The sequence below is a fragment of the Lycium barbarum genome, chromosome 8 (assembly GCF_019175385.1).
Source record: "Lycium barbarum isolate Lr01 chromosome 8, ASM1917538v2, whole genome shotgun sequence".
NCBI lineage: Eukaryota > Viridiplantae > Streptophyta > Magnoliopsida > Solanales > Solanaceae > Lycium > Lycium barbarum.
The window spans coordinates 77,449,774-77,465,122 of record NC_083344.1 but is presented as its reverse complement, the minus strand read 5'-3'; the positions used below and the strand labels follow the sequence as shown (position 1 = coordinate 77,465,122).

Sequence of the window (15,349 nt, the reverse complement as noted above, 5' to 3'; positions counted from 1 at the left end):
ATTTGATTAAACTTTGAATCTAAACTGGATTAGACTAACTCAATATTCTAACATTAAAATTTATATATTTAAAAACTACATGAAAAGTACTATAAGTTCTAACTTTTCTCATATCAATTTGGTAGAACCATACATCTTAAAATATTAGTCAAAGGTCATGCAGTTTGAATCTTAGAAAGTGAAAAGTGTCATATAAATTAGGACAGAGGGGGTAATATTATTAAGAGATATACAAGTATTTATACAAGTCATAGCTTACAAATCAAGAAAAGAATTAAACGACAATCTCTCAAATAAGGAAATTTCTATTATATAGAAAGGGCTAGGTTTTAACATGCCTGTTTCATCGCTGAAGGGCAATTTTGTCCTGTTAAGTGCTCTATCATAACTTACGTGTCCTTACAGTTGTACCGAACTGACAGCTCAATATTTGTGTATCCGACTTCATCTTCCTCTCTCTCATCGCTCTCTGTCTCCATCTCTGTTATTTTCCTTCTCTTTCTTTCCCCTCCAAAAGCTTCACTACTGGATAAGTTTATTACGTCCCAACCACAGGCTACCACCAGATAAGGCTCTAAATTTCTCTCCCTCTTTCTCTTTACTCACACATTTCTCTTTTATTTTATTTTCCTGTGGTACGTTTGGTGTAGGTTTCAGATCACAAATTGTGAAAATTTTGGTGTTTTTTATTGATATAACGTATGATTCATTGAACTATAATTCCCACTTTTTGGGAGGGTAATTCAATTATCTTATTGTTACAAAGAACTTGCTCTAAGTGATGCAAACAACATGTTCGACAAACTGTCTGAGAACTGAGTTCATTCGCCAGTGAAGTCTGAGCAAACGATCGCTATTAGGAGTCGATTAGGAATAAGTTTTGGATAGTCAGGTAGGTGTGGACTGCTTGATTAGATCATTCGACTTGAAAATTTCATGCACCTAAGTTAAGCAATCTTTTGGCGTTAATCTATAGGAGAGTTGCAGTATGCTATTAGAGTTTGAGTGAAACTATCCTACACATCAGTAATGAGCTTTGAACTGCAGAAAAATGCAAATTTTTTTGTATTCCTTTGATTGAGTTTTGTTGTGTGTAAAACTGATCTTATTCGACTAAAGGGTGAATTGCACTAGTTCTTCATGTTATTGTGTGCTCGAACTCTTTTGCCTGTGGAGTATCTTTTTTCCTGCTGTAATATTATGATTAGTTCATCTGCTTAATTACTATCTTTATGGTAATCACCTATTCTCATATTACTCTACTAACTCATTTATCATGTTTTATTAACACATCAATTCTGGTTACAAATTGAATGTTGAGATACCAAAAAAAACAGAGTTTGTATAGGAGAGACTCCTAAAGTCTATAAACTATTTTACATAGGAATTTACTTTTCAAGTGTTAAATATATTTCCCAAGTATTAGATTGACTATTACATGTCCTTAAACTTCAATATGTCGTAACATTTGCCAAAGCATTTAAAGGTTCAATGACGCAAGGTTTTGTTGCAATTCACTTGTGATGTTCTTCCTATTTTTTGGAGCTCTTAATGTAGTTTTAGTATATCAAATACTTCGTTAATCTTCCCTTTTCCACCTTTGTTTGACATAATGTAAATGTATTGAAATTACGACTACTTATGCTCCTGAGGTTAGAGTTTGCAATTTGGAGTAAGTTCCTTAACTATTGACTTATGATTGTGCCTTAGCTAGCAATTTCTGCAACAGAATATTACTTGATCATATACAAGAAAGTGAAATTTACATTGTACTTGATCATATACAAGAAAGTGAAATTTACATAGTACAATGCTTCTGAAGCTAGAAAAGTGATGAGAGAATTTCTAGAATGGAGTTGAGACCTTTGACTATTAGCTTCTACCTATTCTGTTTATGGAGAAGCGTGGAATTTAAAGAATTAGAAGCATAATTTCTAGAAAATCCATTCCCATAAGATAGTATGTGTATAAAAAGACTCCATAGCTCCCATTCTTCACGATTATTTTATCAGTTAGTTTCAGCTTCTATCTAAAATTCGTATGCTTAAACAAAATTATGGCTTTGAAAATATAAAGGAAGAATTGTGAATAGCTTTAAGTATGTTCAGGTCATGTTGTATGGATCTTGTTACAAGGTAATCTTGCTCGGGTCATTTTAACTGTCCTATTAGCATCTAAATTTGGAGTCGCTTAGGTCATACCATCGGTTGAGAGGCAAACATTACTTATAAATACTGGAGTTTTTAAAGCATGCTAAATTTTAATTTATTGGGTTTTGAAATGTTTTATGTCTCAATGTTTACTAATGGTCGCTACTAATTTTGAATTCAAAGTGGTAAGTAGACAGAATAGAGAGAAGCTTATTAAAGGTAACTTTCTGTGTCTTTTAGTTTTGAAGGATTGATAATGAGAACTTTGCTTCTTTTGACCATTAGTGATTAATTTAGTCCCACGTGGTGTTGTAGGTAACAGGTTAAGTATTCCACCTGGGAAGTACGTTCGATAGAATGAAACTCAAAGTAATTGATGGGAGCCCCCACAAGTGGTGGAGCATGTCCTTTTAATTCTATGCAAAGCGAAGGAGAGCTTGGACATTCTGTGAATCCTCTTGAAAGAAAGCAAAGCAGCAAAATATAATGCATATCTACAATGGGTAATTTTTTTAAACCTACCTTTGCCTCTAATGAAAGAGTATAATAATGTCTGGTCCTTAAATCGTATAACGAGACCACAGGCTATTTCATGAAATAGATTTAGAGATGATAGACTGCAGAAGCCTTGCGTTGATAATTTAACACATGGAACTAGGGGAGAAAAAGAAGAGAAAGAGGAAAATAAGATGCAGACTACTTTTGCTGTAGTTGAAGGTTGAGTTGCAGAAAATTAAAGTAGGACTGATAGAAACTATTTTGAGAAACACAGAAATTTGAAACTACTCTTCATTCAATTTCTGGCAAAATAGTATATTGATGCATACTGTTGAGGTTATGTTTGGCTAGGATTAATCTATTCGAGAAAGGAAAGAAACATAATAGGCTTTGAAGGTAGCAAAACATTAGGTTTAACATCTAACATATCCTAAAATGTCAATTTACTAAAATTTACAACGGCTCTTTCTCTCTCCTCTGCTCTTTCTCTCTCCTCTGCTCTTTCTCTCTCCTCTGCTCTCTCCCAGATCTGCCCACCCGCCACTCCGTCCGGCGACCATACGTCACCACTGTTCAGGTGACGACGGCGACCAGGTAACGCCGGCCACTTTTCCGGCTAGATTTACTTTTCTTCTCTCTTTCCTTTTCTTCTTCTCCTCTTCTTCTTCTCTTCTCCTTTTTTCCCCTTTTTTTAATCTGCTTCTGGCACTGCCAGTACGCCGTTGCGCCATCGTCGGCGACTTTTTCCGGCCAGCCTTCTCTTTCTCTCTCCTTTTTCCCTTTTTCTTTTCTTCTTGTTTCCCCCCTATTCTCTTCTCCCTTTCAGGTATTTGTGAACATTTTTTCGGCAGTGAACAGTAACTCGACCGTGAACAGTGTTTTCCGGTGACAACCATGTTCATTTCAACTGGAGTTGGTACCTCCGGTTGTCATATCCATTATTTGTCCATACACTTGTAGTTATATTTTGCTGACTTTAGACCTTTGAATAATTTATTAGTTCATACTTATTTTCGTGGCTTTGGTTAGTGATGGTAGACTAGGGTCATGTTCTCATTCGGGGACGGGGGCGAGGGTTAGGAGGGGTAAGTGGGATAAAGGAGCCTCTAGGTTGAGAATAGGGTCTTGGAACATTGGGACGTTAACGGGGAAGTCCATAGAGCTAGTTAAGATTCTTAAGAAGAGGAAGATTAATATAGCTTGTGTCCAAGAGACTAAATGGGTAGGTCCTAAAGCTAAAGAGGTAGACGGGTATAAGCTGTGGTTCTCTGGTAGGTCGAAGTATAGAAATGGGTTGGGCATTTTAGTAGATAGTGATTTAAGGGACCAGGTGGTAGAGGTTAGGAGAGCCACTGATAGGATGATGTCGAATAAAGTGGTAGTTGAAGGGCTCACTTTGAACATTATTAGTGCATATGCGCCGCAAGCGGGCTTAGGCGAGGAGGAGAAGAGACGCTTTTGGGAGGATTTGGATGAATTAGTGGGAGGCATACCGCCTACTGAGAAGTTATTCGTGGGAGGTGATTTCAATGGGCACATCGGCCTATTTCGGGAGGTTATGATGACGTGTATGGAGGCTTTGGCTTCGGGGACAGGAATGGAGGAGGAGTCTCACTTTTGGATTTTGCAAGAGCTTTCGGGTTGGTGATAGCCAATTCGAGTTTCCCAAAGAAGGAGGAGCACTTGGTAACCTTCCGTAGTTCAGTGGCTAAGACCCAAATAGACTTTTTACTCCTTAAGAAGGACGATAAAGGTCTGTGCAAAGACTGTAAGGTCATTCCGATCGACTATCTTACAACCCGACATAAGCTCTTGGTGATGGATTTAGGGATCAAGATGACGAGGAAGAAGAGGGTCGTGGATGACCGACCTAGGATCAGATGAGGGAGTTTGACCACGACTAGTGTCGTGGAGATGGGAGAGAAATTGAAGGTTATGGGGGCCTGGGATAGTAGTGGGGATGCGATAAGTATGTGGGATAGGACGGCTAGTTGCATTAGGGTGTTAGCAAGGGAAGTGTTGGGGGTCTCGACAGGTAGTCGTGGCCAGCATCGAGGGGACTGGTGGTGGAATGGAGAAGTTCAAGGGAAGGTAGAAGCAAAGAAGGTGGCGTATGCGAAGTTGATAGAAAGCAAGGATGAGGTGGAGCAGTGGACGAATAGGGAACTTTATAAGATGGCGAGGAAGGAGGCGAAGTTGGCGGTTTCGACGGCAAAAACGTCAGCTTTTGAACGCTTTATGCAGAACTAGAAGCGAAAGGAGGGGATCAGAAATTGTTCAGGCTAGCCAAGGCGAGGGAGAGAAAGGCATGTGATGTGGTTCAAGTGAAGTGCATCAAAGACGAGCATGACAAAGTATTGGTAGAGGAGACTCTCATTAGACGGAGATAGCAGTCATACTTCTCCAAACTCTTAAATGAAGAAGGGGACAGAGACATTGTGTTGGGAGATTTAGAACATACAGGAAGGCATCACGATTTTGGGTATTGCAGGAGTATTAAGGTTGAGGAGGTTAAGGGTGTTGTTCGTAGGATGCGCAGGGGAAGAGCGACCGGACCTGACGAGATTCCTGGGAAATTTTGGAAGAGTGCGGGCCCGGCAGGTTTGGAGTGGCTGACTAGGTTGTTTAATGTCATCTTTAAGACGGCAATGATGCCTGAAGAATGGAAGTCGAGTGTAATGGTCCCTCTATACAAGAACAAGGGAGATATCCAGAGTTGCAACAACTATAGAGGTATCAAGCTGCTAAGCCATACTCTGAAAGTGTGGGAAAGGGTGGTGGAGATGAGGGTGAGGAAAGGCATGTCTATTTCATAGAATCAGTTCGGATTCATGCCGGGACGCTCAACTACAGAAGCCATCCATCTTGTGAGGAGACTGGTGGAGCAGTATAGGGAGAGGAAGAGGGACTTACACATGGTATTCATCGACCTAGAAAAGGCTTACGACAAAGTTCCAAGAGAGATCCTATGGAGATGCTTGGCGGCTAAAGGTGTACTTGTGGCGTACATTAGGGTGATCAAGGACATGTATGAGAGAGCCAAAACCAGGGTAAGGACAGTAGGAGGAGACTCAGAGCACTTTCCAGTTGTGATGGGGTTGCATCAAGGATCAGCTCTTAGTCCATTTTTATTTGCCTTGGTGATGGATGGATTGACGCGGCAAATTCAAGGTGAGGTGCCATGGTGTATGCTTTTCGCGAATGACATAGTCCTGATCGACGAGACTCGTAGCGGAGTTAACGCTAAGCTGGAGGATTGGAGACAAACTCTGGAGTCTAAAGGGTTTAAGCTGAGTAGGACCAAGACAGAGTACTTAGAGTGTTAGTTTAGTGAAGCACCTCAAGAGGCTGGCTTGGAAGTGAGACTTGGTACCCAAGCCATCCAGAAGAAAAGTAGTTTCAAGTATCTTGGGTCTATTATGCAAGGCAGCGGGGAGATTGACGATGATGTCACACATCGTATTGGGGCAGGGTGGATGAAATGGAGGCTTGCTTCCGGAGTGCTATGTGACAAGAAGGTGCCACCACAACTTAAGGGCAAGTTCTACAAAGTAGTGGTTAGACCGACTATGTTGTATGGGGCGGAGTGTTGGCCAGTTAAGATTTCTCACGTTCAAAAGATGAAAATTGCTGAGATGAGAATGTTGAGATGGATGTGTGGCCACACCAGGAGTGACAGGATTAGGAATGAGGATATTCGGGACAAGGTGGGAGTGGCCTCGGTGGAAGACAAGATGCGAGAAGCGAGATTGAGATGGTTTGGGCATGTGAAGAGGAGAGACACAGATGCCCCAGTGCGGAGGTGTGAGAAGTTGGCCATGGATGGTTTCAGACGAGGTAGGGGTAGGCCAAAGAAGTATTGGGGAGAGGTAATTAGACACGACATGGCGCAGTTACAGCTTACCGAGGACATGACCTTAGATAGGAGGGTTTGGAGGACCCACATTAGGGTAGAAGGCTAGTAGATAGTCTCATTATCCTGTCTTATTAGTAGTCGCATTATCGTAGTATAATTTCTTGTTCTCTGATTTATGCTATTATCTCTTATTTCCTGTGCTTTGATTATTCTATGTTATCTGTGTCGCTTGCGTTACTTCATTTCCATATCGCTTTGAATCTCTTAGCCTTATCTGACCTCTTTTTATGTTTTTTTATTGAGCCGAGGGTCTTTCGGAAACAGCCGTCCTACCTTGGTAGGAGTAAGGTCTGCGTACACTATACCCTCTCCAGACCCCACGTTGTGGGATTTCACTGGGTTGTTGTTGTTGTTGTTGTTGTACAAAAAGATACAACTTCACTTCTCATTATAAAATCTTAAAGGGGCCGTTGTTTGTTTGGGCCTGTTGGACTTTGAATACTGAAATACTTTGAGAAATTGGCATAACTTAGAGAAATATTAATTGAGGAAATAACTTAATCGTCTCCTTATACGGTCTTGGATATTATAAGCTAGAGTTAGTGCTTGTTAAACCCAAGGTTCATTTTCTTTGTGGTACAAGGGCTAGACTCAGTGCAGTTCTCGATTTACTTAATGTTAAGCCCCACATTATATTTGTTCATGCTCCAACTGCCCAGTCTTAAATAAACAGAGATACTTAAGTGTACTATATTGGTTGAGGGATGAACTATTGTCTCCTTCTAATGAACCTAGAAAATTCTCGTATGATGAGCTAGCTTCTATAGTTGGGTTAAGCCAATGTTCATTTTCGTTATAGTAAAAAGGAAAAAATAAAAAAGAAATGACATTTATTTCTTGACACTAACTCTTTTACCCCTTTTGTTTCTTTTACATGACCTGAGGGGAGTTTTAAAATATTGAGTGATCTTGAGTCACTTTGACGTGGACTATTGCCATACTTGAGGCAAAACAAATGCACATTTGAGGCCAAACAGATACTACTCATGAGCTGCTATACTTGATGAACAATGACTACACATCAAAAGAGCACTATGGCTACATTTGATATGGGCTGATTGTTGCATTATGAAGTACTGCTACTACACTTTTAAATGTTCATGATGTTGTTGTACCTGATGAGCAGATGTAGCACTTAGAATGTTCAGATGTTTCATTTTGAATGCTCTGCTGCTCCATTTGATTATTGCACCCTAATGTGCCTGTTGCTACATTTTTATATGAATAGATACTACACTGTGATGCTGTACTATGTTACACAGCAGCTCTAAAACTCCCCTCCCAAAATGAAAATGAAATTTCTAAATTCAATATGTTACACGGTCCATTTCCCCCTAGTACAATTAGACTAAACTAGAGAATAGAATGGAAAATAGAAAAAGATATCTAAAACAAGAATTAAGGAGACCCTCCACCAATTCCCTTTAATTATCAAGTTAAAAGGCTTTTGTATCATGTGTTGGTGCAATATAGAGCTCTTATTCCATGACTTATAAATTTGCATAATACTCGCTTTGACTTTTCTTTTGTGGAACTGATCGATGAGATTGAATTGGATCCCTTTAGCCAATATAAGGGCTATTGACACCTAATGTTTTACCTCCCGAAATCTATTTTAAGTGCTCGAAGTCCTTGGACAATAAATGAAATCAGTTGTGCACCCCAAAGGGGTATAGGTAATTTCTATGAAATTATTTAGGACATTATTTCACCCTTTTATTTCACCCTTTTGAGTTGATAAAGAAACATCTGAGGTATTTTAATTTTTTGTGCAAAATGATTTTGAAGAAGATTTTATTGTAATTAATCGAAGGGGCAAGAAAACCCTTTTTGGATAATTATTTGTTTAGTTAATTAAATCAGAAAAATTAGATTAATGAGTAGTGTTATTCCATTTTAATTGTCCAAAGCATTCTGAGTAATTAAAAGGATTGACCATTTTACCCTTTAAATCCTGACTCTATGTGCGTTTGCGTACTCGATTAATTTTCTTAACTCAGAAAAAATCGATATCTGCAGAATGATTTTTACTTTTATTTAGGGGTTGTATTCTAAAATTATTTAAGTCCTAATGGACTAACAATTAATTTTTTCATTATTTATTTATGTATTAGTCTATTTTTTTCCCCGACCCCCTATATATATGTATGTATATACACCATGTATATGTCCATATACATAAATGTGTGTGTGTGTGTGTGTGTATATATATATATATATATATATGGAGACCAGGCCCTTTTAAAAAACGGATGGGACCAGGCCCAGTCCAAAAGGACCATGACCCGCTCCATTTAACAACTAAAAGGCCGGGAAGTCTTATACTCCTTGTTATATCCCGTGTTTACACACCTTTGGAAAATTGGAAATAATTTGGACTTGTAGGAAATAAGGTCATATTGAATTTATGTAACCCATGAGTTGTTCATGAAAGAATATTAATGTGGAAGTGTTGAAGAAGGCCAAGGGCAAAAATTGGAATTTCGGAAATTAGTTTCGGGAATTACAAATGGGATCTATAAGTCATTGGGCCAAAATAATTGAATGAAAAATTTAGGCCCAACACTTAAGGGATGGCCGGCCATGTAGGCCCAAAACCCACCAATTTAATGAATATTTTCCATGTGTTGGAATTAATATATGAAGCCCTTATCTATTGGAATATTCAAGAAGCATAGAAAAGAAAGAACAAAACAAAAGAAGAGCAAAAATTGAAGGGAATTCGGCCAAACCCTCACAAATTCACCTTCAAAAATCTTCCTCCAAAAATTATTATCTTGTGGTTTGTCTACTAAATTAAGTGTCCTTTACAACTTGGTGTAGTTGGTTTGGAAGAAAGAGGACTTGTTTCTTCAAATTGACAACTCACTCAAGTGAAGAAGATTGGAGAAAAAGGTAAGAACTCATCCCTTTTTATTATGTTATGAAGGTTTGTTTGTGTTGTAGTATGTAGGGATGAGTAGAAAGTATGGAAATATGGAAGTTTGCAAAGTGGGTATATAGATATATGTAGCCGTGTGTGTGCAATGTGGTGTAGGCAAAAATGAGTTGAATTTTATGTTGTATTCTAATTGTGGTTATGGTGGGAATTATATTGGAAGTGGAAGTTAAATTAATTTGGTTGAAGTTGTAAAATGGGCACTTGGCCGTGTGGCACTTCTTGAAGAAATGGGAATGAATTAATGTTGTTTAATATGTTAGTGTTGTTGTTGTGATCCTTGCAATGTAGATGAAGGTAAAATGATGTAAGTTTGCATTGAAATGGAATGTAGTGGCTTATGTCGTTTTAGAATGATTTTATGACATTATGAAAATAAAGTTATTAAGTTGCAAATTATGATGAGTATTGATGAAGTTGGAAGCTAGAAACATATTATGAGTGTGTTTGTTAAAGATTAGAAGTTTCGGACGAGTTATGACTTTAGCGGAAAGTTTGTATATTATGTATATCGTATGAATATTTTGTGGAAATGCTATGAAATGCTTTTAAACTATGTTGTGGTGATCTAGATTGATAATGAATGTGAAATCGTTGAGCTTAGTTTGAAAGTTAAGGTTAAAGTGAATGTTATGGCATTATGTCGGCAAGTAGAACTAGTTATGTCATATTGTGTTTTGTATTGATTGTGGTTGTTGTGGGTGTTGTTGTTGGGTTGTTGTTGATTGATTTGGCCGAGTTGAATTCTCGGGGGTGCTATATGTATAGGGGAAATGCTGCCGAAATTTCGGTAGACAAATAAGAGTTGAATTGAATTTGTAGCATCTATAACTTACAATTGGTAAATGTGACCATTTGCAGATTTTCGACGAAACGGAGAGTGAGCTTGGATAGGCTTAAAAAGCTCAAAAGGTATGTAAAGCTACCCCGATCCTTCTTTTGGCATGTCTAAGTGTTTTAGGATCGGATTCGGGCCTCAAAAGACCTTCTTGGCCATCGGAATCCGCAAGAGAAAATCTCAGTTTTTCCCTCAGTAGAATTGAACCATTTTGATATGCTTTTCCTGAAAGTATGTAGACTTTCTCTAAACTCCTTGAAAAGCTATAGAATGTCCGTAGAACCTTTATAGGTGACCCCATAAGCTCAAAGGGCGTAATTTGAGCCCACCGCCTTGCTTGTTCCGAGGTGGGCCCGCTATTCCCGGTTTTGCCCTTAATGTACTAAAGTCCCCTCTTTGAACGATTTTTGGAAGAAATGTTTCGACTACCCTTTTAATTACCTAACTAATATGGTTTTAAATATTCCATTAAGTCTGATAAATTGTTTTGATACTCGAAACTCATTTACTATGATTCCTTCCGACTTCATCGGATCGGTTTGTCTTTGATATGCCTCATCGAGTCTATGGAAACATTTATGATAATTTACTTGCATTAGTTTCTCACGACTCTATTCGTGGATACCCCAATGTTTCCCACACTGAGCCCGGGCCAGGATATGTTGTCAAGCGTGATCCTCTGCATTGTTCGCCGTGCCTCGATGTGAGAGGGCAGGTATACGCGTACATGGGTTTGTGGAGTATGCTGTGCCATGTACGCTTGTTCTGATATGATTTACTATGGACATCTGCTATGATATGTTATGTTATGGGGTTATGCCCCTATTCTGATTCTTCTGTGTTGTGGCACCAGCGTCGGGAGGGTGGCCACGTTCTGTCGGCCGAGTCCCTTGGCAGGGGCCGGATTTGATATGACATATGTTCTGTACACACTCTGCATGTTTTGGAAATATGTATCTGATACTTTGGATTTTCCATTTACTTTCTGTATGTTCTGCACCAGTTATGATTTTGTTTCTGCAACTCAGGCTTTACATATTCAGTACATATTTCGTACTGACCCCCTTTTCTTCGGGGGCTGCGTTTTCATGCCGCGCAGGTACCGACGACAGGTTTGCTGATCCGTCTGCTTAGGATCTCATTCTGCTATTTTTGGAGCGCTCTTATATTCAGAGCCATCTTTTGGTATAGTCCGTCACTTCTATATATGTATATTCTCGTTCATGGGTACGGCGGGGCCCTGTCCCGTCATAGGATTCTGTTGGTTTGTTAGAGGTCTGTGGACATGTTGTGGGTTGGGATCTTTCTGTACAGTTGGGTGCTTATGTTGTGTTTGGGCGATCCCATTCGCCGCGGCGGCCGGTCCGCATATATTTAGATGTTGCTTTGTTGGCCCTGTGTGGCCTTTGTTGGTATTTTCTGCGTGCAGGATATGTGGGATAGTCCATAAAACAAAGGAAACTCTGCCAAAATTTTTCTAAAAATTAGCTAAATTTGAAATGAAGCCTTGTCGGCTTCTGCCATATACTAGAATGCGTTTGAGTGCCCAGATCGGGCACTAGTCATGGCCTACGGGGTTGGGTCGTGACAAAAGTGGTATCAGAGCGGTTCGTCCTCGGAATGTCTACAGACCGTGTCTAGTAGAGTCTTGTTTATCGGTGTGTTGTGCACCACACCTATAGACAGGAGGCTACAGGGCATTTAGGATACTACCCTTCTTTCTGTCTTAGATCGTGCGATAGAGCTGTGTTATCAGGATGATTCCTCCCTAACGAATTGTTACATTTGCAGTTATGCCTCCAAAGAAGGCGACAGCGGCCCAAAAGGCCAAGGCAGCAGCTGTGGGAGAGACTAGTCAGGCCCAGAGGGTTACCAGGGCCCATGCTCATATTGCTCCTGATATTTTTCCCCCGGCAGAGGGCTCTTCCACCCCGCCACACGTAGAGGATATTGGAGCAGCAGCGGCTGCAGGTCGAGGGGCGGCTCCACCGCCAGCTCCCGAGATTCCAGTACCTGAGCCTCCAGCTCCACGGCCAGGGACTGAGGATCAGACTATGAGAGAGGCAGTCCAGCTATTGACTAGACTTGTGGCAGGACAGGTTCAGGGGCATGGACAGGGAGGTGACCGGGCTTACAGGCGTGACAGTTCGAGAGCCCGTGAGTTCTTGACTTGTGGCCCTCCAGAGTTCTTCGGGACAAAGCCCGAGGAGGATCCCGAGGAGTTCATCAGGAAGATGCGGCGCACCTTACAGTTTATTAATGCTTCCGAGACAGAGTCAGTTGCATTGGCTTCATACCGGTTATATGATGTAGCGGCAAATTGGTACGAGTCATGGGAGTTATCCAGAGGCGACGGCGCTCCCCCAACAGTTTGGGATGATTTTTCTCAGGCTTTTCTTAGCCACTTTCTGCCTCCGGAGCTACGGCGAGCCAAGGATGACAGATTCTTATTGCTGAGACAGAGGGGTCGCAGTGTTCGAGAGTATAGTATGGAGTTCGACTCATTGGCCCGATACGCACCCGCTGTGGTAGCTACTATGGCTGACAGGATGCACAGGTACATTATGGGGCTGGACCGTTATTTTGCCGACAGTTGTTTGGTATTGGCTGCTCAGCCCGGCATGGATATTGCCCGGATTCAGGCCCACGCCCAGGGCATGGAGGACCGGCATAGGGAGCGTCAGCCTGATAGAGGCCAGGATCGGAGACAGCCCAAGAGGGCCAGATCATCTGGGTATTCTGGAGATTTTCGGGGCAGGCAGCCTCAGCAGCCGCAGCAGCCTAGCAGACATCCATCCCAGCCGGCACAGAGCGCACCTCCACAGCCTACAGGTCGCAGATTTGATAGCCCAGGTTATTCAGGAGCAGGTCAGAGCTCCAGGGCTTCAGGTTCGCGGACAGACAGGGGTTCTGGTCAGACGAGGCCACCTAGGCCTCAGTGTTCTTACTGTGGCAGATACCATCCTGGGGAGTGCTACAGAGCCACCGGTGCATGTTTTTCTTGTGGCCGTCAGGGCCATTCTGTGAGAGATTGCCCGTATAAGGGTAGTTCGGGTGGTGCAGCGCAGCCTACCGGATCAGCCGCCGGGTCTTCATCTTTATCAGTGGCTATGCGCCCTACGGGGCCAGGTACTTCAGCACCAGCGGGTCGCGGCAGAGGCCGTGGTGGAGCTTCGGGTACTAGCGGTCCTTCAAACCGCATCTATGCTCTGTCCAGCCGCCAGGATCAGGAGGCATCGCCTAATGTCGTTACAGGTACATTATCGGTTTTCTCTCGGTCTGTGTATGCATTGATTGATCCAGGTTCGACCTTGTCATATATTTCGCCTCTGGTTGCTAGTAAAATTGGTATAACGTCTGAACCTATAGAGCCGTTTGAGGTAGCCACACCGATTGGGGACTTTATTGTAGCAAAACAGGTATATAAGAACTGTTCTGTAATTGTATGTGGCCGTGACACTAAGGCAGATCTGGTGGAGTTAGATATGGTCGAGTTCGATGTTATTATGGGAATGGACTGGCTAGCCTCCTGTTATGCAAATGTTGATTGCCAAAATAAGGTAGTTCGTTTCCAGTTTCCTGGGGAGCCAGTTATAGAATGGGCCGGTAATACAGCATCGCCGAAAGGTAAGTTTATTTCATACCTTAAGGCAAAGAAAATGATCAGAAAGGGTTATTTTTATCATCTGGTTCGGGTACAAGACCTGACAGCAGAAACGCCGACTCTTCAGTCAGTTCCCGTGGTTAATGAATTTCCAGATGTGTTCCCAGAAGAGCTTCCAGGCCTTCCTCCAGAGCGGGAGATAGATTTTACTATTGATTTGCTTCCAGATACTCAGTCGATATCTACTCCCCCGTACAGAATGGCACCGGCAGAATTGAAAGAACTGAAAGAGCAGTTGAAGGATCTGTTAGAAAAAGGCTTCATTAGACCCAGCACTTCGCCTTGGGGAGCCCCGGTATTATTTGTGCGTAAGAAAGACGGGTCGTTGCGTATGTGTATTGATTATCGACAGCTGAATAAGGTAACCATAAAGAATAAATACCCCCTCCCCAGAATTGACGATTTGTTTGATCAGTTGCAGGGCGCCAAGTATTTTTCGAAGATAGATCTTCGGTCTGGCTATCATCAGGTACGGGTACGGGAGGTCGATATTCCTAAGACAGCATTCCGGACCAGCTACGGGCATTATGAATTCAGAGTTATGTCTTTTGGGCTGACTAATGCTCCTGCGGTATTCATGGATTTAATGAACCAGGTATTCAGGCCATTCTTGGATATGTTCGTAATTGTATTTATCGATGACATTCTGGTCTATTCTCGGTCCGAGGCAGAGCACGCAGATCATCTGAGAGCGGTATAGGGGTACTTCGGCATCAGAAATTATATGCCAAATTTTCTAAATGTGAATTCTGGCTGGCTTCAGTGGCATTCCTGGGCCATATTATTGCAGCTGATGGTGTCCGGGTGGATACACAGAAGATTGATGCCGTGAAAAATTGGCCCAGACCCACGACGCCCACAGAGGTACGTAGTTTCCTGGGGTTAGCAGGCTATTACAGAAGATTTGTGGAAAAGTTTGCTTCGATTTCAGCGCCTTTGACAAGGCTAACTCAGAAGGGAGCCAAGTTCCAGTGGACTGATGCTTGTGAACGAAGCTTCCAGTTGCTGAAAGAGAAGCTGACCACAGCCCCAGTTCTGACTCTTCCAGAGGGACCCGATGGATATGTTATTTATTGTGACGCTTCTGGCGTGGGATTGGGCTGTGTATTGATGCAGCACGGCAGAGTTATAGCTTATGCTTCTCGGCAATTGAAAAAGCATGAAAGGAATTACCCTACTCACGATCTGGAGCTTGCGGCGGTGATCCATGCCCTGAAGATATGGAGACATTATTTATATGGCGTTCATGTTGATATCTATACAGATCATAAGAGTCTCCAATATATTTTCAGGCAGAAAGAGCTTAATTTGCGGCAGCGGAGGTGGCTGGAGCTCCTGAAAGACT

At 41.7% G+C, this 15,349-nt stretch overlaps 1 protein-coding gene across 4 annotated transcripts; it reads left to right on the top strand.

Annotated features, from left to right (window-relative positions):
- The first annotated feature begins 394 nt into the window (after window positions 1–394).
- Window positions 395–14,704, top strand: LOC132606215 (uncharacterized). 4 transcript variants are annotated; one of them, XM_060319615.1, is made up of 6 exons: window positions 395–892; window positions 2,466–2,653; window positions 9,388–9,459; window positions 10,364–10,414; window positions 11,440–11,525; window positions 12,132–14,704. In XM_060319615.1, the coding sequence occupies exon 6, from the start codon at window positions 12,134–12,136 to the stop codon at window positions 14,702–14,704; it is 2,571 nt and encodes an 856-aa protein (XP_060175598.1). In that variant the 5' UTR covers window positions 395–892; window positions 2,466–2,653; window positions 9,388–9,459; window positions 10,364–10,414; window positions 11,440–11,525; window positions 12,132–12,133. The 4 variants fall into 4 exon arrangements, 3 of the variants coding, with proteins under 3 accessions (XP_060175598.1, XP_060175596.1, XP_060175597.1); XM_060319613.1 differs by lacking the exon at window positions 9,388–9,459 and having other exon boundaries at window positions 399–2,653; XR_009569638.1 differs by lacking the exon at window positions 12,132–14,704 and having other exon boundaries at window positions 404–2,653; window positions 11,440–11,713.
- The last annotated feature ends 645 nt before the right edge of the window (window positions 14,705–15,349 follow it).

Coding starts and splice junctions, on each gene's coding strand:
- LOC132606215 (XM_060319615.1), top strand. CDS start 12,134: ATGCCTCCAAAGAAGGCGACAGCGGCCCAAAAGGCCAAGGCAGCAGCT.